Source organism: Haliaeetus albicilla, chromosome 9 (genome assembly GCF_947461875.1).
Source record: "Haliaeetus albicilla chromosome 9, bHalAlb1.1, whole genome shotgun sequence".
NCBI lineage: Eukaryota > Metazoa > Chordata > Aves > Accipitriformes > Accipitridae > Haliaeetus > Haliaeetus albicilla.
In genome coordinates this window covers 25,928,577-25,949,614 of record NC_091491.1, presented here as the reverse complement: position 1 = coordinate 25,949,614, position 21,038 = coordinate 25,928,577, and the positions used below count along the sequence as shown (strand labels likewise).

Genomic DNA, 21,038 nt, shown 5'->3' with positions numbered 1-21,038 from the left:
GAGCGGGGCAGCGTCCCGCTGACTTGGCAGCGGTTTAAACCTCTTGCAGAACAGGAGGAAAAAGTTTCAGCTGCTGTGAGGAAGGCGGCCTCTGGGGAGGGCTCCCCTGGAGGGCCCCCTCCACCCTCCCAGGCAGCGCACAGCGAATGCCAGTGGGGAGGCTGGCACCTCTGCCCGGAGAGAGCGATGCCGTGCGGCCGACGTCGGCAGCCGGGGCCGTCTGCCCTGCTCCCCTTCCCTTGCGTGTCCCCCGGGGGCGGCTGCAGGTGGAGGCCGGGCCGCGGGGGATGCTGTGCCACGGGGACAGCCGCGCCGCAGCCGGTCCCCGCGCTGGCGAGTGGGTCCGCGCGTGGCCCCCGCCCCCGCCGCCCCGCGGCGGACACGCGTGGGCGGAGCGGCGGGGCGGGGCGGGGAGCGGCGCGGCGCGGAGGGGAGCGCGCCCGCAGAGAGCCGCGCTCGGCGCCCGCTCGGCAGCGCCTCCCGCCGCCGCGGCACCATGTGGCAGCCGGCCACGGAGCGGCTGCAGGTAGGCGCGGGCGGGGGGCCGGGCCGGGCCGGGGGGTGCCGAGCCCGCGGAGCTGCCCGGGGAGGGCGGCGGGGGCTGTGGCGGTGGGAGCGGGGCCGCCGGAGCATCACCCGCCGGTACCGGGAGTTTGTTGCAACTTCTCCCCCCGCCTCCGGGGGGGGGGGGGGGGTGCGGGGCGCGGGGACACGGGACGCACACAGACAGAGTGCGGGGGGAGGGAGGCGCTGCCCCGGCGGCATCCCGGGTCCCGGCTGCCGCTGCCCGGCGGCTCCGGCGCTCCCGGCGGGGCTTTGGTGCCGGCGGGAAGGGGCGGCGCGGCCGCGGCCGCCCCGGCCCCGGGAGGCGGCGCGGCTCGGTGGGGTTTCGGCGGAGGAAGCGCCCTGTAGGGGCTTCTCCCCGCGCAGCCCTCGGGTGAGGAGGAGCCCCGCCGGCCCGGCCGCCGCCTGGCTCCGCGGTGCGGGAGGGGTCCCCCGCCGCGGTCGCGCGAGACCCGCGGAGCGGGGGCGCGGGGGACGCGAAGTCCCGCCGGAGCCGTTTGCCACCCCGAAATCTACAGGTCCGGCTGGCCCGTGGGAACTTGGGGCCCCCCGCGCCGCCTCCCCGCGCCCTGCCGGGCGGCCCGCACCCTCTTGCAGCGGGTCTGGCTCTGCTAGCCCTGGCTCTCCCTTCTTTAAATGTATGCTTGTATGCGTATTTCATATTCCCGGTGAAATCTGAGACAGGCAGAGAGCAAGATGAAATAAAACTCACTTTGTAGTTCCACTGTGTCGATTTCATATAGTTTTCCAGAGCAAGTGTCTAGTGACAGAGAACTGGACGTTTTAAGTAAGAGTCAATGGTCTTAGCAGATGACAAGAAAAGGTTATTATTGCTTTTGCAATTCAGATTGAGAATCTGCTTTGATATCGTCAAGCAGAAAATTCAGCAGTTTGATTTGAGTTGATAGCAAAGCCAAGCTGAGCAGATCCCTGAGCTTTAATCTGCACCAGCCAGTAACGGGAATAATTCCCACTGTTAAAAAGGCATACTTTTCTCTACAGCATGAAACTTGGTTTTTAGTGGATAGGAATGATGTGCCGCATCCATAGTTGATGGATTCCAGGGTAAAAACTATGTGAGCGTGTTATTTATTTGCTTCCCACGTGTTAGCCAGAAACCTCTCTGTACTAAACACCAGCAGCAAGATCGCCCGTGTTAAGGAGTTAATGATCTTGGGCCGGTTGTTGAGGCCGGAGTGTGTGCTGGGGGATGCTGCTGCAGGGGAAGGACCTGAGGTGAGGCTGCACCCAGCAGTTGGGGGCAAAGGAGAAGGTGAGGGAAGGGAAGGGAAAGAGGGGCAAAGCTGGAATTAGTAGTGCTGTACTGGTCTGTATCGTACAGGCTGGCTACTTGCCCCCTTTGTGGAATTAGGAGGTGTTAAAATAACAAGATATTAATATCACAAATATCTGATACTGCCTACAAGAGCACGCGAGACTAAAGAAAACCAAGTGCTTATGTTTTGCAGAATAAGATTGTGAGTGTAATCTTATTTAGCTGCCTCATGTATCCTGCGCACTGGTAGGGCCTTGCCTTAGGAAGTAGGTGGGAAAGGCTACATGCTGTGGGGAACCAGGGCTGCCTGGAGGGGGGATGCTCGCTGGGCCTCTCGCTTACCTGTTGCAGCACAACACTGGCCTGTGGTGAGGGGAGCCCGTGCTCCTCCCTGTTGCTGGAGGGGAGCCACGAGCACCAAAGTTCTCAGCAGTGACCACTGACTTTGTGCAACCTACCGTTGGTTGCCGCTAGCTGGAGGCTCCAGGCATCCTGAGCCTCCGGAAATGCTGAGTGCCTGTAAATGCAGTTCTTGCCAACAGGAGTTGCTGAGGAAATACGTGAAGAGCTGTAGGTGATCTAAAAAAAAACAAGCCAGAGGGATCCAAAATTACAGAATTAAATGATGCTTTGGACTTGTACCAGCTCCTAAAATGGGGAGAAGGGGAAAGCCTTGGAAAAGTCACAAGAAGCCCATAATAATTCTGTGTTCACACAAGAGGTTAAATAACAACATAGTGAACGGTGGACAAAATGAATGCAGTGAGTGGAAGGATGCTGGGACTAAGATGTGATCCTGTAATTGAAAGCCAGATCCTAATCCACATACACATGAGCCAGAGTTGCATGGGCAATAGACTACCTAATATCCCCAACCCCTTTGAATTTTTTTTTCTCCAAAAAACCTTTGAAACCTGGTCATTTCAAGTAGCCTGATCTCCCCTTCTGCCACCAAGAACCATGTGTTTTGCATCACCAGCCTGACCAAAGCTGCTGGGAGCGCTTGCCCGCCTCTCCCGAGAAGAGCTTGTGCAAGGCAATAAATGCATGTTTTTTCCCTTCTTTCTCCCCCTCAAAGTCTTAATTCAGTTTCCGATGTCCCGTGTTGCTCTCTTTGTCCCAGGTTCCCTCTCTCCTGGCACCCAGCTGCTGTGAAACAAATCTTGGTGCCATCAGGGTGTTGAAGGGGGGCCTTCTGCTTGTCCCTGGCTTTGCAAGTGCTCACCCTGGCTGGCAAGCATGTGTTGGGAGGGTGCTGGGCATGGGATTTAGGTTGTAGTGGGGGGATATTTGGTCACTGGGTAGAGTAGATGACATCTTACGGTCTCTATTTGTGTATTCTGTGATTATGGGTTATGCCAAGTCGCTGCTGTAGGATATTTGGGGGATGTATAATGGCAGGTCCAGCCCTGTCTTCTAAAGGTTTTCCTTCCAGCTGATCTATGGGTGCAGAAAGTATGGAGCTGGCACAGCTTTCTTGGCATTTTAACGTGTGAGTTTTATGTGGCGTAATTTTGACCCAGATGTGTCTTGCGTTAATATCCAGTCATGGCGAAGTGCAGGTTTGTTGTTAGTCCATGCTGTAGCTCTGTACTAAGTAAAACGGCAGAGAAAATATTTTCATCTTTCAGAATATTTCTTTTGGCTTGGTTCAGTAAGGGAAAGTATGAACCGACTTTGGAAGTGGATGCCTGTTGGTATGGGTCAGTCCTGCCCTCATTGCTAAGGCGAGCTGTGTATGTTTAACTTAAATGGCAGTGAGTATCGTGGCGTGAAGACTCCTGTGGTGTTCTGACAAAGCGTGCTACGGTCATCTATTGCTCGCGGGTCTCCTTTCCCAGTCCTGTGCAGTGTATGACAAGGCTGCGCATTCCTGGTCTGTGGCCATTTGTGTAAGATCTACTTTTGTTCCGAATGTGCTCAGTCCTGTCAAGTTTCACAGTTTGTGTTGAAATTTTTGGCGTTGGCTAGACGGGTACAATTCCAGTAGTGAGGTCAGCAGCACAGCTCACGCATATGCAATAGGAATGAAGTGTCATCAGCTGCTGGGTTAGAAAAATGCAATGAGCTGGGGCATGAGCTGGACTTGTCCCCACTGCTGTCATGGCCACTTGCTGCTGAAAGCTTCATCTGCTGCTGAAATGTGCCCCCCTTCCTGGGGCTTTGGTTTCTGGCTTTGCTGGAATAAGCTGTGATCGCTTGTTTTTTTGTTTTGTTTTGTTTTGGGTTTTTTTGTCACTGTGTTCTCCACTCCACTTGTCTCTGACGGAAGCTTTTCCTGTTATCCTGCTGCTTAATGAAGAAGCCTCGCTGTTCCTGGAAGATATGTTGAATTGAATTAAATGGATTAGAAGGATAAGTTAGAAAAATATAAATATCCAGGTTTCTGGAATTTCCTTGAAAATATAATACAGCAAAGCCTGCTTTTTCTTCTGCTGTTCCTTTCACCTTTTGTGATTCTTTCACCCATAGCAACATTGCAATTATGTGTATTTTCTCCAAAGTTAGTGGGACAGTCAGTTATACGGGAAACGGCACAGCTGGGATGTCGCAGGAGTATACCACAGGGATCATTGAGTCTCTGGTGTGGTACTCAAGAAGATTGTGATTTTGCAGGTAATACAGGCATTAGCATTATTCACGCTTAATGTAAAAGAGATGATCTGGGACTGTGTCTTTTTTGAAGACTTCTTCCCCTCTACTTTTTGTGGTGGCATTCCTGGTTTGTGTTCAGTAAAATGTGGGTGAACATACCGAACACGTGTGTGCCTCCCTGTCTCCTCTGCTGGAGCAGTGACCAGGGAATTGTTCAGGTATTTATAGATTGTTCTCCTTGCTGGGAACGCTGGGGCTCCAGCCCAGGGCTCACTGTACCTTCTGGGTATGGTTTTCATTGCCGTGTTTGCAGCAGACCTTATCGATGGTTATAAGAAGTGCACTCTGATTTTTGGCTTGACGTTTGTGGCAGCGGCACTGGTTGAAATGATGCCGAAAATCTTCTGAAATCTTTCTTTAAAATTATTTCCAAATGTACCCTCTGTGCCTGGTTTGGGATGTGAGGGTCGGGAGGCCTCGGCGGTGCAGCTGGGATTTCAGAGCCGCTGGCCTCGGCAATGCTCCCGTGAGGACTCTGAAGTGGTTTTTGAAAACAAGCAACATCTTCGTGCAGTTTCATATGCCTGTCTGAGAGATGACTGCTATTTGCTTTGAAACCTAAATTTTCCTGGAAGCTTGATGCCAGACATTGTTTCTAGGTAATAAATCCCAGTGGCTGCATAGTTTCCAAGGTCATGCTGTTTATAAGCCCTATTTATAAGTTTTCCTGCATCTCTTAACACGTGTGGGTAATAGGGATCACCGCATCCAAATACTTTTTCCCCTGGAGTGGGAGACACAGCGATGCTGGTGCTGCCTGGCCTCATGCTGTAATGCTGGGAGTCCCTGAGCTGAGCAGTGCCCATGAGCCCTCCTTTTGGAGAAGCTCTCGCATTTCTTCTGCAGGTGGTACAGCTGATGGGCTTGCATAAGCAGGAGTCAGGTAGTGGGGAGCAGACAGGAGTGCCGTGTCGTGGAGCTGGCTCCCATCCTGCATCCTGCCCCTGCCTGCAGGTCTGGGTGGGAAAACGCTGTTGTTTCAGATGCTTTTCTTGGGCATGCAGTTGCTTCTGGCCAAGTGGTCGCTTGGTTTCTGCCATCATCTAGGCCAGCCCCAAACCACTGGAGGACAATGAGAAAAACCCCCTTGCCACCCGCTGCCTCCCTGCTTTGGGGCTGGACATCGTTTGGTGAAGTGGCATCATAAGGATGCGCAAATGGCCAAGTGTTCACGATAGGACTTCAGTGATTCTCTGTTTGCTCATCTGGAAATTCAATTTTCTTACCGAAACCCACAGTTTTGGGCCATTTCTGGGCAAGGATTTAATAGTGGATGGCTGCAGCATATTCTTATATTGCTAGAATTTATTTCTTTCATAAAATAGTTCCACATCTCTTCTAGTGTGCTGTGAAATACTGTGGGGGAGAGCTGCGGGTGGGCGAGATGCGATGAAGTGAAGTGGGTGATGGAGGGCAGGAAGCTTCAGGTCCTTCTTTACTGCGGCAAGTTTGATTCCCTGAACCCAGAGGCTTAATTTTGCCATCATGTAACTTGTGGAGCCCCTCTGAAGTCCATGGCAAATAAGTTTGTGTAAGTTGCTTTACCATGGTCTTTGAGTTGCTGGTGTAATTTACCTCCATATCATTAAGATATAGCAGTAAAAACAGTGTAGCTATTGGTGGAAGTGAAAAAGGTGAGAGCAGCAGTATTGGGGGTGTTGCTGCTCACCTTCTGGCCTGCCTGCAAGCACTGCTCTCTGAGGCTTCAGAAACACATCGCTTGTTTTGCTGAGATTTGTTACTATATCCTGTAACTGTGCATCTTGAATCTACTAATACTTTTAGATTTTGGGATGATAGACTCTGTTGCTAAATACATGCACTTTACATGCGTATTACATGCATCCACTACCACCTAGTATACACATCAAACGCCTTTCCCATGTCTGGAACATTGAAACTCTTCACTAAAGAAAAGTCAGCTCTGGGCAGATTTGCACGTGTGTGATGGCTTTGAGGTAATCACGGGTGCAGTGGTTTTGTGACAAATGTTTGCATGTGTTCAGACTTAATGTGGTTTTAGGTGCTACTGGTGCTTTCAAAACCAACTTCTCAACTTTCTGTGTCCAGTGTTCAGATGCATATGTATGTTGAAAAATGCAGTATACAGTCAGTTGAAACAACAGTTTTCCAATTTTTCTTCCAATTCCAAAGCATATGGAAAACCTCCTTTTTAAACCAAATACAAACAGGTTGTAAGTGTAAAGCACGCAAACAGCTGTCTAGGCAGAAACAGCTGCAAGACATGTATAGCAGGACCGATACTACTACTGAACTCTGGTTTCATTAAGTATTATGTAAGAAGGAAAAAGTGAAAAGTATTTGAAATTTAAGCGTGAGTCATGTGCATGCAAACGTCCGGGAAGTATTACAGCCTAGTGTTTTGGCACTATATAGCTTCAGGATATCTTTCAAGGCATCAAAGTTTTTGCACTGGTTTGTTGCTATGACTTTACATCAGTCAGGGATCTTTAAAACAAAGCTCTGTGATTCCAGCAAGCTCATCTGGCACCACTTAGCTTGGGCAGTTTCTTTTTTCTACATTATTTATTCTTTGTAGAAAATGAATGGCTCTGGAAAAATGCTAATTTTGGGAAGCATTCTATGACCAAAAGAAAATCAAAATCAGTGACTGCCTTGTGGAAAGCCCCCTGGGAAATGATCTTAAGGGTTCGTTTATAGTGTACTACTAGTTTCTGTTTATGAAGCTGACAGCCTCTTTGATGACCAAGAAAAATAAAAAAAAAAAATAAAGCAGTGATTTCCTTGAAGGAAGACAAACTGAAGCATTCGGTCTAAGTAGTTCAGAGTTTTAACTGCCTGTTTCTTATTTTCTCTTTGTCCCTGGTGGCAGCCAGCAGGACAGTCAGCAGTGGCGTGTCCAGAGCGTTACGGTTTCCTTCCAAGCGTGATTGTGTTCGCAGCAGAGAGCCCTTCAGCTGGGCGATGGGAGGTGTGCTACGCTGCCGAAGCTTTGTGCTAGCATCCTCGCACATACAGCAACGTGGCTGTGCCTTCATTTGCGATTTAGCTCTCTGTGTAAGCAAGATGAGAGTCTGGCCCAGAGACATGTAAATGCGTAGCTGAAAAGTCCCTTTAAGCAATGTTCAGTACTTGCCTTCCCCCCCACCCCCACCCCCCAGTGCTTTCATGTATAATAATTGAACTTATTTGCACATCAAATAATAGCTGGAAAAGTTACAGGTGACAGTAGTGTTAGTCTTCTGGGCTGTTTCTGAATAAGTGCATCCGAACACTTTAACCAAAGATTTTAAATGTGATTGTAAGTGTATCCTGAGAAGACTTAATATGGCTTTTCATGATTTGTTTTTCCTGCTGAAATACTGAAAATATGGAGTGGCAAATATAAATCTTTGATGCATAGAATCTTAAGAAGAAAAATAAATTGTGTATGCTGGTATTTTATATTCTTTTTAATGATGGTGCTTCAACAAAATTATACACAGCCTCAGAATGATTAAGTTGATCTTGCTGCACTGACCCTTACCTTAGCAGTTCATTGATGGCTTCTGAAGTGGTGTCTTTCTAAAGAACCTCCATATATGTTTTCATTGGAAGCATTTAAATAGTAACCACTTTTCTGACAAAATGATCATCAGTGGTAATAATTCCAGTGTCGATTTGGAAATGTAAAAATTTTGCCTGTTCCAGCTCTGTTTCCTCGCAGGCTTCCCCTGCTCTGTCGTGCCAAGCGCTTCAAGGGAGAGGGGGTGGGAGGTCTGGAGCAGGTCGGGGGCCTTTTTTGGGCTGTTTCGCTTCCCCTCTCACAGCTTAGTGGCTGGTTGTGCTTCCAGGCAATGTTAACAGCTACATTTCTGACCTGAGTTACTAATAATAAGTTTTACTGACCAAGCTGTGCTGCGAATGCAGTGCTGTTCAGTTTGGGATCTCCATGCCATAGCACTGGCGCAGTCGCCGCTCTTGTGCCATACCCCTTCATGGCATTGGGTCTGTGTCATGCTGGACAATTTTCAAACGTCTCCTCATGTGAAAACATTTTCTCCAGATATATTTGATGGGAACTGCCAAGAACACTGAGAGCAGATAGAAAGTTAATTAAGTGTCCTGAAGCTCAGATTTGTGGCCACCTCTTTCTTCCCGTGCCAGGCTCCCTCTGGGTTTGAGAGATGGTTATTCCATATGTTCTGTGTGAAGCTTTCAGAATGACCCTGAAGTAAGTTTCAAAGTATTCAGAGCCTCTGTTTAGGGCCAGACTTTTCCAGAGAGTGTTTTACCTGGTGGACTGAGCTCTTCTGAAAACTTGGCCACTCATTCAGTGCCTGGAGAGAAGTGATGTTCAGAGTCTGGTCCCACTGGTGGCGTACCTGCCCTGAAGATCTTGCAGCGGGATCTGGTCCAAGCTCTGCTGGGGTCAGTACCAACTTTGAGCTTGACTGGCCTGTAGAGCAGGGCAGCAATCTCGCCCATCTAGCTGTTACAGGAGATCCAGAAAGTTTCTACAGTGTCATTTAACACAAATATTTCTCCATGCTATGGAGCTTCTTCCTGAGAGTGTCTGCTGGCTGGAAGCCAGGACAGAGGAGTTTGGGGTCTGCGGGGGACCAAGGGCATGGGACCTCCCTGGTGATGGTGGCAACATCAAATACATCATCTGAGCCTGCAAGTTTCTAGCTCTCCATTCCCTGCCTGAGCCTGGGTGTTTAGAGGCAGAAGGGACGGTCAGACGCAGCGTTTCCTCTCCGGATGGCTGCAGGGGGAGGCTCTTTGGAGTGAACCTCAGCAGCTCTGCGGCTTTCCTGTAGCTGGGGACCAGCTTTCCTGCTGTCAGGATTAATCTGTGCTTTCTGAGCCCATGACAATGATACTGACCTGAAAATGGTATAGTTTACTGGGGAGGGGAATTACCCCTCACTCTAGTCATTCTGGTTAAAAAACCAAGCAAAGAAAATTCCTGTTAATATTCATCAAAACTGTCCAGTCCAAATTAATATGCTTAACTTGGTTCCTAGTGTCATGTTAAGAAATGTTGTCCTCAGTTTTCTAGTATTTCCTTCTGCTGGGGAGAGGAACACCACGAGAAGAGTCATGTCATGGTGTGCTGGTTCATCTGGCTTAGGCTTGGAGCTGGAAAGCATAAAGACAAACAGCAAAATTGTTAGAAAAAAAATGTCAGACTTCAAAAACAGGGTTTTAATCTTTTTTTTCCCTGATTTGAGACTTTTTTTAACAGAACCTTTTGCCCATGTTTAGCTTTTCCATCTGGAAAGTTTGGGGTTTTTCCTGTTTTTTTTGCCAGAAAAGTACATTTTGGAACTTAGGCAAACACCAAGCTGCAGCTGCCTGAGCTGCCTGGGTGTTGGGGCGTAGCGTGTACCTCTGCTGCAGCTTGCTGCACTGCGTGTCTGTGGAAGGTGGCAGTGAATTTCTTTCATCTTCCAGAAAATTGTCGTCTTAAGCATCAGATTAACAGGGATAAATCAATACAAACATTGGAGAGAGGATTTTGGCTGTGTGTTGCTTTGCAGCTGGGGATTTCAAGCTGTCTGATGGGCTGAGTGATGTTTTCAAGCGATTGTTTGCGAGGGGTCTGAGGAAGTATTACTTCAGGTACAGAAACAGCCAATTTACAGATTTCTCATACGTAGCTATTTTAAGGCAGAGATGAACCCAAACCTAGAAGCATCTGCATGTATGTGCAGAGGATGAAGTGAGATATTTCTGTGGCTGGCTTGCTTATCCCATAGTGTCCATATTGTTTTCTGTGCTGCCAGTCCCAGCATGGCTGAATGATATTAGATCAGTTTTAATGTGGGGTGTTTTTTTTGCTTTGTGGTTTGTTTTTTTTTCTCCTTTCTTTCTTTTTTGCCTAGTCCATGGCAATTTTCTGTGCCTGACTATAAATTTGAATCAGAAAATGTAGAAGCTTGAATCTTGTCCCAGTGCTTTTAAGAAGAAGCCTGTACAGCGCGGATCTGCACAGGCTTCAGTTTTCACAGCTGTGCTCTGTTGTTTGGGTTAGAATCAGAAGGAAGGATATTTTGAAAATTTTACGCTGGTCCTCTCGATAGTTAGGCTGAAAGGACCTATTGAGCTTGGTACTGTGTGTCTGAGAAGATCCCGATAGTAGAGACAACTTTGGTGCCTGCTGCTAAAATGAACTGCTGGAGGGATGTGCAGTGCTGTTAGAGTGCTGGGCTGTTAATTTTTCTCTTGGGCAGCAAGGAGCGGACCCAGCAGTGAATCCCGAGACGCCCGAAGCCCGGTGATCCTCCAGCCGAGGACAAGGCACAGGGGTCGGCCCGGGCTCTGAGCCTGTCCCCTTCGTGGGCTGGGCTGCCCCTTGGTAACTGGATTTGTGACCCTGGCTCCCCCCGGGCTGTGCAGCACGGCCACCAGCAAAGCTGCCTGTCGGGATACGTGGTTGGGGTGACGGGGGAAGCGGAGGGGAGCCGAGCCCTCTCTGTCGCATGCTTTTTGGTGGAGCGTCAGCGCCAAGGTCTGCAGAAGGGATGTTACTTTCTGCGAGTTGGGACAGTTCACTTTGATAAATGTGTGTTAAATCACTCAGATTTAAGAATGCAGTCTTACCTCCATGCCTTTGAATCCATTAACTTTTATCTTGCCATTTGAGATGGCAATATAACTTTTCAGTGGTTTATAAGGAATGTTAGGAAACATTTGTCTGTGAGTAACTGTTTTGTTTTGATCAGGTGTTTAGAGGCTCTTTTTTCATTAAAGACCCTGAAGCTTCCTGCCAGGATTTGTAACATTTTCAAAGGGCAACGCTTTACATTTGTACCTCTAAAATACAGAACTGCTATAGAAGGAAGAGTTGCACCGTTTGAAAGGCTACAGGCGCTGAGATGGGTCATGCTGTTGCCTTTTCCTGCAGATCAGCATTGCAATATTTAGTTCTTTCTCTTTCTTGTAGCTTTGAGGTTGCATGGAAGTCCTTGTACCTCCCCTTCTCAATCCTGCAGCTTCTGGCTCGGTAACGGGGCGCACGCTTCCAAGGAGTTAGCCCACTGCAAAGACTTGGGATTTTGTTTTCCTCAACAGTGACGGAGTTCAGATCATTTCCTTGTGGTGTCCAGGGGGGACTGCGCCTGCCTGGTGTAGGAAATAGCCCCATCAGAAATACCAGGCTTGCTGCAGGGTCTGTGGAGGTGAAGGGCGGCCTTTCTGTGCATCACGGTGAGTCTGGGACCAGTCTCTAAACGATTGAGATGACTGCTTTTCATAATCAAGGGTCATGAAAAGCCCTGGCACTTCAGGACAGTGACAAAGTATTCCCTGAAGTTCTAGTCAGTCACTGCTTAATTGTTCCTTTTCTGAAGACACTCTCCCACATCCTTCTCAGGTTTAAAATGCTGACAAGTTTCAGGCTGCAGAAGTGGTGGAGCTCGTCTCCCCTAAGGAGAGTCACATTTGAAGAGATCATAAGCTGCAAGTGATAGCTGAAATGAGTTATGGTAAGATCTTCACCTGGAAAGAGACATCCCAGAGCTGCAGCTTAGGGATTTCACCCCCATGTTTGGCCAAGCTCCCACCAGTTTTCTGAGCTTGGGACAGGGCTCCAGCAGGTCAGAGCAGGGGTCCAGCTGTGCGGGGCAGCGAGGTCTGCGTAGGTATAGGTATCTGGAGATGTTTGTCAGAAAGGCAGAATCTAAGGAGGCTTTAGACTAACGTAAAATGCTTTGTAGAGGTGTAGAGATTCTGGGAGTGGGAGGAGTAGGTCAGCAGCTGGGGACCAGAGAGGTCCATGAGCAGCCTGGGGTCAGGCACAGCCTGGGAGCCCCGTCTGCAGAAACTTTGCACTGAAACAGCTCACTTCTGGTTGGTTTAAATTATTTTCAGAGGGCATTTATATTGGTTTTTTTAGGTTAGGATTTTTATTTCTCGACATCAGAAGTTATTCATGCTGCTTACATGATCTTAGAAAACTAGGCACATGCAGTGGGCAGCATTGATAAGGGAAATGCCTGTACCTTGTTTGTTCTGAAGTTTACTGCACCGATTCTGGAAGTAACAGCCTGACCTTTCGTTCCTCTGTTATGGTCTGAGGGTGTTCTCGCGTGGATGTGGAGCTTTCCAAGATAAGCCAAGTGAATGTGGTTTGGCATTTAAATCACTAATGTTGTATCAAGCTAGAGAATTTCAGAAGCCATTAAGGTCTGAAGAGATGTCATTTTGTTCACTTGGGAATAAACTTTGCTCCTTTCTATATGTGGGTCTTTTTTTGGGTCCAAATTCAAGGTCTTGAGAATGTTGGTATAAATCTAAGTGCCATTGCTAATGCCAGTGGAGTTACTCTGTGTTTCTTTTACTCTGATTGAGTTTAAAGGTCCAAATCTTATCTGATTTTTTTCTTCCTTTTCTTTTTTTAAAGAGTAGATATATGTGACAAGATTTAATGTCCAAGAGAGTTGAACTGAGCGTTTCTGTATGACTCTTTGGAAAGTGTGTGTTATTGAAGTCGCTCTGGACCGGGTCCTGATGCTGTTTGGATAAGGGGCTGCTACGTATCGGACAGAGGAAGGTCTGTGTCACGCTGTGAGCTCACAGCCCGCTTGCTTTGGGGTGGGGGGAAAACCGCTTTGCAAAATAATTATGGAAGTGTTAATAAGCCTCACAGTCACACGGTTCCTCCCCTCTGCGAGGGGAAAAGGGAGCCTGGGTCCCTCACAGGAGGGTTGGTGCGGGGCCGTGGCGGCTGCCCCGGCAGCAGGCTCAGAGCATCGCTGGCTGTCGGCCCCAGTGCCCCACAGTGCCTGCAGCCGCCTCCCGGCACAGCGTGCAGCCCGCTGCCCGGCTTCGGAGCCTCAGCAAATATTTTCAGCTGAAAATCATATTTCTTGTTTGTGAATCCAGTCTGTTCCTAAGGCCTTTTCTTATTTTCATATTTTCTTGTGAAAACTTCATATATTTGTTTCTTCAACGGGTTTAAAATGCCCGCTCTGCTTTTTATTTTTTTCCTCATTTCTCAGGAACAAAAAAGTGTTTCTTACCCAGCAGCCCTCATTACAGAGCTGAAGTTAGAGAGCAGTCTGCCTCATCCTGGGGAGAAAAAACATTGTTCCTAACATTTTCTTAGTCTCAAATCCATACATGGGACAACAGGAAAGTGCAGTCATATTCTTCCCCGTTACCCCAGAATCTATCTGGTGATTTCTAATTTTTTTTTTTTAAATTTTTAAACAGCTTTCTGGGAGGTTTTAAAACTGGTATCCTTACTGAGCTTTACAACTTGGTATAAAACTGCATAAAATCAGACTGAAACATTTGCTTTAAAATAACCTAGTCCTTACAGTGGCATACCAGTGCCACATGTGACTTCCCATATTGGTAGTAAAGCAATGCTGTGAGTTTGAGGAGTCAGATAACTAAGGTAGTCACTGTTAATCATTGCAACTGTGCTGCAAAGCCATCAACACAGAGCCATTATGGCTGTGTAATAGTTTCCAGAAAAATTGCAGTCTTTGTAGCATCCCAGTTAGTAGATGTCAACAGGCAGCAGTACAGTTTTATTTAAGATAGTTTAATTAAAGCCCTTTTGTTAGGACTCTCCAGCTAAAGGAGCAGGTGAAGGCTCCCTTTGCATTGCCAATGGGATTGACTGGCCAGGGAGGGAGCAGGGCTGTCGGGACCACTCTGCGGGACTTGGCGACTGTTTTGCAATGGGAACAAACTGACACAGCACAACTTGTCCATCTGTTGGAGGTGTGGAGGAATGACTTTCAAGCATATCATCACCTCCTTAATGTAATCAGTTTTTCCACTTGGAAGGAGGTGATTGCGGTGCCCACAATGTGAAGGTGACGTTGTGTACTGGATCCTCTACACTGTGCAGTGACGTTACCCTGGTGAACAGAGGGTGTGATGCTGTCTGCACCAGAATAACACCACTTGCTTTGCCTGGGTGATTAACAATACTTGGCGTCATTGTCACACTCTTTCGCCCGTCTAGTCCTCCCTGTGTACAGGCACAAACAGGGTGCAGAGTTGCTAACGTCCACACTGCCAGCGGAGCAGGGATTTGGGCTGGCAGTGCACGCTGTCGTAGAGAATTGGGCTGTAATCTTGTGCTTTGTAAAATTCTCATGGACGCGGTGGTTTGTACGGGTCTGGCCTTCGAACGAGGCTTTGGAAGAGAGATGGGAGGTAGTTGCCTGCCTGAGACTGCTGTGTCGCTCAGTGCCTTCAGTTGCTTCCCTGCCTTGGTAGATCTGTCCAGGAGCTAAGGGGATCCATAGCGAGAGTTTGCGCTGTAAAGGCTGTGCGGTGATTTACTGCTGGGTCTGGTTATCCCACGTGGTGGTTTACTGCACCCTGCATACAGATCCAAGGTTTGCTCTAGGAAATATTTAATGCTGTTCTGCTTTGTACGCCTGGCGGTCAAAAGGGAGTGTGGTTTTTCTAGCTAATCATCATCTCTTGCAAGGCAAAGAGAAAGTGTGTGGAGTTTGGCCAGTGCTTAGTAACATCTGAAACAACTAGTCCAATGCAGTGTTATTTCTCAGACTTGATTTCACTGAACTTGTGTGGGATTTTGAAGTTTTACCCTGTGTAGCTTATCTTAACTTTCACTGTGTGGTTGTTGTTCTTTGTGAATTTTTTTTTTTCCAAGCCAGTGGGTCAATATAAAAATTACTTTAAACAGCGGATGTGCGATGACTTAAAAAAAATAATGGTCATCGCCACCAGCGCTTACATTATAGATACTCCACTGGAAGTTAACAGTGAAGGGTCTAATGGGCAGGATGGTCACTGACAGGGGTCGAATTTGCAAAGATCTGGAATATGTCTCCATTCCTGGGTAGTATTTGGTGGAGGGATGTGTCCTTCTCCTTTGGACCTGGCACAGGATCAGCAGGGTGCTTTGGATGGCGGGGAGGCTGCCCTCTTCCCTGCCGTGTGAATGAGCATTTCCTTGTTTTTCTTTCTTGGCTGTTTTGCCCTTTCCTCTCCTCCGAGAGCAGCCAGACCTCAGATGCTGTGCATTCATCTGCTGAGGCACTGGATGAACGAACAAAGGCTGGGTCCTCACCTGGGGAGCTGAAGAGTTACAATGGGGAGCAAGATGATTTCAGTTTCTAATGTGCATGTTTGGATTAATATCTTGTTAACCCTGTGTTAACCCCTAACGCCATGTGGTTACTAGCATAAATATTTATTCTTGGTATGTAGCTACAGAAATGTGGTGGGATTAATGCTAAATTGTTAGTACTTTGTAGTCAGGTTTAAGTAAAATCAGTTTGTCAGACTGCTTCCTTTTGTGTTGTTTTTTTTTTTTAATTGGCAAGAGTATGCACAAACAGGGTTCAGATGGCCAGAGCCTCTAGAATCTCATTATCTTAATTGAAAAATGTCACCCTTTGACATTAATAAATGATTTAGCTAGTACATGATTTAGTCACTGGGGAGAAATGGAATTGACTGTTACAACCATCCTTCACTTCTAGATGATAATGATAAACTGCAGCCCACAGCTCTTAAGAATTAATAGCTCTGGGTTTAGGACATTATTTTTGTGTATTAGAACATCTCAATTCCATTATATTTGGTAACATTTTATTCTGGAATACCTTTACATAGAAAAATCTGGAAGGTGCACAAAGGACATCTTCCTGTATCCTCTAATGTTGCTCTTCAGCTCTTTTACAGCCTCCAGATGCGTTGCCAGGGCTCTGCCTCTTGTTTTTTTAAAAATCAAACTGTTTTGTTTCTGTTGACTATTCTTCACTTACAGGAGGAAATAAGTTGTTTAGACAATGTGTGGGGATTAGCTGTATACTGAACTACCACAGTAAACAAGTAATTAATTCTCGTCAAAATGTATACTGTGCTCTGTGTGTGGATTTTATGGAGTCTTCTGGAAAAGAAAATATTTTTCTGTCTAAAAAGCATTTCCTACCCAGTGACTAGCTGTAAAAGAAACAGCTTGAAAATATTTCCTGGCCGAAGGAAAGGATCGGTGCATACTTTTGGTTTGCTGTTGTGGTTAACTTCACTATGTTTTTCTAGCACTTATTCAGTTTTTCTGTTTTATGTACCTAGTGTTAATAAACAGAGGTACAGAAATGACAGTCCATTTGAGCCAACTGGTTTGATCTTTTCTTTTCTTTTGCTAACACCGATGCTGGGATTTTGCAAAGGATAATCTGAGGATTCAGGCTTGGCTTTGCTTCTGTTTGAAATGACTGTTAAAATACTGATGACTTTGCTGCTGGATCAGGGGCCTAAGAGTTGCGCCTTGGTTTTTTTCCTTTTTTTTTTTTAAAAAAAAAAGAACTAGATCAGTGGGCAAAATATTGCATTAGTGTGTTGAAGGAGATAAGTGGGTAGGTCAGTGTGCCTGCTAGAGCACCGTGCACGAGGTGTGCACTGCACGTGGTTGTGCAAGTGCAAGTGCAAGCTGGAGTTTGCCATGAGATGTGTTTCAGAGTACAGCCAGTGACAGATGGGTTTTGATGACCAGCTGCCTTTAGAAACAAAAGTGTAGTGTTTGTCTTCTAAACCAGGTTAGTGAATAACTCTTAGCAGTACAAGGCGACATGCAGCTATTGGTTTGCAGAGCGTAGAAGGTGTTTTTTATGCTGTCACCAGTCGGCAAAGGAAAGTTGGGGTTGGCAAATACTGGTATTTCCAGAAAATGAGAAATCGAACGTGGCAAACACATACGTCCTCAGGATTTCTGCTCAGCCTCCCCATTAATGCAGAGTTTTTGCTGTTGTTGTCTGGCTTTGCCAGTTGCAGTTCTCCACGGGCCACCATAGGGGCTTTTGACACTTTGTGGGCAGTATTTCGCTGGCATTGCTCCCTCTTAGCAAGCTGCCCCACAAGCCCCCCGAGCTACCCATAACTCAGGAGGATGAAATTATTCTGAACTGTGAGTAGGCTTTTCTCTCTGACTTTTCCAGTATTACTCTAGTTGTTCTCACTCTTGCCCTCTCCCAGCCACCGCTCAGCAAAGCAGTGTGGTGTGTATTTGTATTTCCTAACCAGGTGCTTCCTGGGCGGCTCTGCAGTGTGGCCATTTTCTCGGGTGTCCTGACACTAAGGTTTCAGTGTCATTTTGCCGTTGTATTGTACTGCAAATGACTGCTTAACTTCTTGTCTGATTTCCTTTGCTGATTCCCGGCTGAGCTGTTTGCCTTCTTTCAAATCATGTATCGCTTTAGCCTGACCCTCATAGTCTGGGATTTCTGTAGTGCCTCATTTTCTATAGACGTGTGATTATGTGTGATTTTCTGCCTTAAATTGTTGTTGTTGCTTTTTTAGAGTTGGCTTTTATCTGTTACTGTCTCAGGCAACATCTAAAACTGTGATTCTGAGATGCTCGGAAAACCTGGAGGCAAATGAGAAGGTTCCTAAACTTATTCACCCCTTGCATTTGTTCATCCATGACGGTTCCCTACTAACAGCTACGTTACAACTTTCGGAGATCAGGGGTGAAAGAAAGAACTGTTAGGGATGATGACCTCTGTGGTACCAAATGCCAGGCTAGACAACCCCAGTGGTTCTTTGGTAGCTGCGTTCTTTGGCAAAAATAGGTTTGAAATGTTTTTGAAGGCTGGGTACAGAGTGAGACCCATAAATAGATCCTGTAAATGTGCTCTCCTGAGTTGCAGAACATCCCTCAGTAAGTCAGACCTAAAGACCACGAGCTATTCATGCTGTATACATTCATATGTGAGCGTACAGCAGTGAAATTATCACAAAACTGGAACTAAAGCAAGATGTAAATGGAAAGGCTGTGCCAATTGAAATAATAAAAAGAGGTGGCATGTCCCTACTAAATGCTGTAGTGTAATTGCTATAAAAGCGTGCATGTATTTGCAATAACAAAGGTCTCGTTTCTGCAAAACTTTGGCCGTATTCGTATTTTGACCTACTGTGAGCAGCCACCATTGCCCACAGGCCTGTGCGCTGCACGGTAAGTAAGGGTCTGATTTCTTGCAGGACTGAGGCCTTGCTAAGTATTCAATGTTGCAATGCACATGTATTTTTTCCGGAATTGAAAACGTCTTTTATTCCCTGGGCTGAGCTGGCAGCCGGCACAGAAGGCAGTCTGCTTTGTGTTTTATCAATCCAGGGAGAAGTCCAGCTCTTGCGAGCGTATTCTCATCTGCCAAGAGCATCAGTAGAAAGTTTAACTATCTTCCACTCTCTTTTTTTCATTACTTAAATATGGCCATTCAGGGGCCGTTTTAAGTATGGCGAGGAAGACGTTCGTGAATTAAGGGTAGAGGGTCTAACCCCACGATTTGCGAGGCTTTGCTGGCGGCCGGCCGCTGCCGGTGGCTGGGTGCTGTGTGAGGATGCGCGGTCTGTCCCCGGAGGTGCTGTGGGAGCATCCCGCCTGCTGCGGAGCAGCCCCGGGCGGGCGATGCCGTCCTGCCGTGCCCCCCGTGCCCCTCGGTGCGGGGGATGCTGCCTGCGAGCTGGGGCCTTCTTGGGGCTCCTGCAGAGGTTTTCCTGTGGACCGTGGCTTTGGGGGAAACCCTGATTTAGACTATTGCTCTTTGCGGCCATCTATGCAGAGTGTGCTCAGAGAGAATAAGCAGCCTGGTCCCGATGCCTTAGTTAAGCTGTTACGTTCATGTTAATTAGTCTAATTTAAGCTGTGATGTATGGTGTAAAAATGGGCCTTGATCATTTTGGGGCTTGGCTGAAACCGTGTGATCCAGGGCTGGAAATAAACCCCTGACAGTGAGTGAATGCAGAAGGGCTTTAGAAGGGATTTTTCAGATGATTCTTGCGCCTGTGTGTGGAGAAATGGGGATGTGTAAAAGGTTGTCGCTGAGGAAATTTTAAAAGTCTGTAAAGGCGTATTTTACTATCAGAGTTTCTTAATTATTAGAGTTATAGCAAGAAAATTTCTTGCATAAATTGTGGCAGCCCATTTCACTAACTGAACACCAGGTTTATTACTATATGAACTCGATAATTAGTTTGTAAACCATGCATAGGCATTTCATCCTGGTGGTTTTCTCGCAGAGAATAATTTGCCTTTTATTTGTTGAGGGTGGTTTTTTTTGGTGGAAACAGAACTCCCATTCATGATGGGCACAGCAAATGTAGTAAAACACTATCATAGCTGGGATTTGTTGTACGCTATGGATTTATGTCAAGAATGTTAATGATTTGTTTATGAATAAGTGAGCCTGTAGTATTGTGAAACAGTATCTGGCAGGGCTGCTGAATGGACATTTTGAGAGCAGAGGATTCTTGAACTGAATAAGCTGTAGATATTTGTCTCAAACTAGTCATAAGTAGGCTTATGGATTTTAAACAGAAGTGTTTATTTAATGCATTATCATCGTCTACAGTGCTCATCTGGCATATGTATGGGCCACTCGATAACAAGCAAAGAGGTTGTTAAGTATTTTTTAAGGGCAGTTAATCTCCTTCTAGTGGGCTTTAGTTTAAAAATAAGGTTTTCTTCCAGAAAGCAACACGAAGCCTTAAGCAGAGCAGTGTGATCTTTGCAGAGTCGGTGTGGATCAGGAAGGTACCCTGGATTTGCAGTGTCTCACTTGTGTGTAGCACCTAGTTTAGCAGAGCCACCACTTTAGTTTCTTAATGGAATTATCACTTGGCTGCCATTATGTTGTATGGTCCCAGCTATGCACCTTCCTAATGAGGGCTTGGGAAGGGTTTACTGCTTTCTTCTGATCCCTGTTTTCTTGGAAGGATACCTACCGATGGGTAGGAGAGGAGGTTTATTCCCATTATGTGAGTCCAAAGACTGTTATCTCCTGTGTGTTAGAGAGTACTTGTGAGAAGTGAAACACAGTCCCTCAAAAGAAGAATTTGGATTGAACTCCATACCAGGTAACCTTGCTTTGCCTGTTATAATTTGCATGGTCAAGGTGTGGGGTCTAATCACTGGGATATCAAATCAACTGACCAACAACTGATGTCCAGCAGCACAAAGTGAGAGCTCTGTCACTGTTTTGGACTCGAGTCCTTAATCAAACTAATCTGTGACTTTTTGTGCTATGTAAACATCATAAAGTTTCAAAAAAATCATTCCGATATTTATCTTCTCTCCAACCATCCTTCCTGTAATGAGTTTTATAGCTGTTTAAATGGGTTCAAATGCTTAACCTGAAGAAGGGGTTGTCACTCAAGTGGGATTCATGGATTTTTAAATGCAGCTAAGCCTGTTGGAAAAAATGCAGGTAGAAGATGACGTGTTTATTGCTGTAGCAGGAAGCTTTGACTTGTGACTTCATGCACCATGGGCATCTGAGCCCAAAACAGAGGGACTTCAGAGCTGGGTTTGGGAAGTGTCAGAGGCAGTTCGTATTGTGCATCAGGGCTGCTGCGTGGAGCGTGACTAAACTCTGCCCGATAAATTATGGCATTTCTTGAAATAGTGCCTTGTACTTTTTAATGTGTTGGGCTATCAGCTCTGCATCAGTGGATGGTTAAAATGAAGCAAGAATTGCTTTAACATTAAAACTGTGCCTGGAGGACTTCTCTGAAAACTTGCTCATGATTATTAGGTGACTATAATACGGTAAGACAACCTTGCTTCTTTGCTGTGCTTTTT

The 21,038-nt window shown here is 46.8% G+C and overlaps 1 protein-coding gene across 1 annotated transcript in view; it reads left to right on the top strand.

The window, feature by feature from the left end:
- Positions 1-376: 376 nt before the first annotated feature.
- The window catches only part of PID1 (phosphotyrosine interaction domain containing 1), a 90,241-nt gene continuing 69,579 nt past the window's right edge, over positions 377-21,038 (top strand). The window contains exon 1 of the mRNA XM_069792179.1: positions 377-526. Coding sequence (XP_069648280.1) covers positions 497-526 — 30 coding nt within the window. The 5' untranslated portion in view covers positions 377-496. The remainder of the gene's footprint in view (positions 527-21,038) is intronic.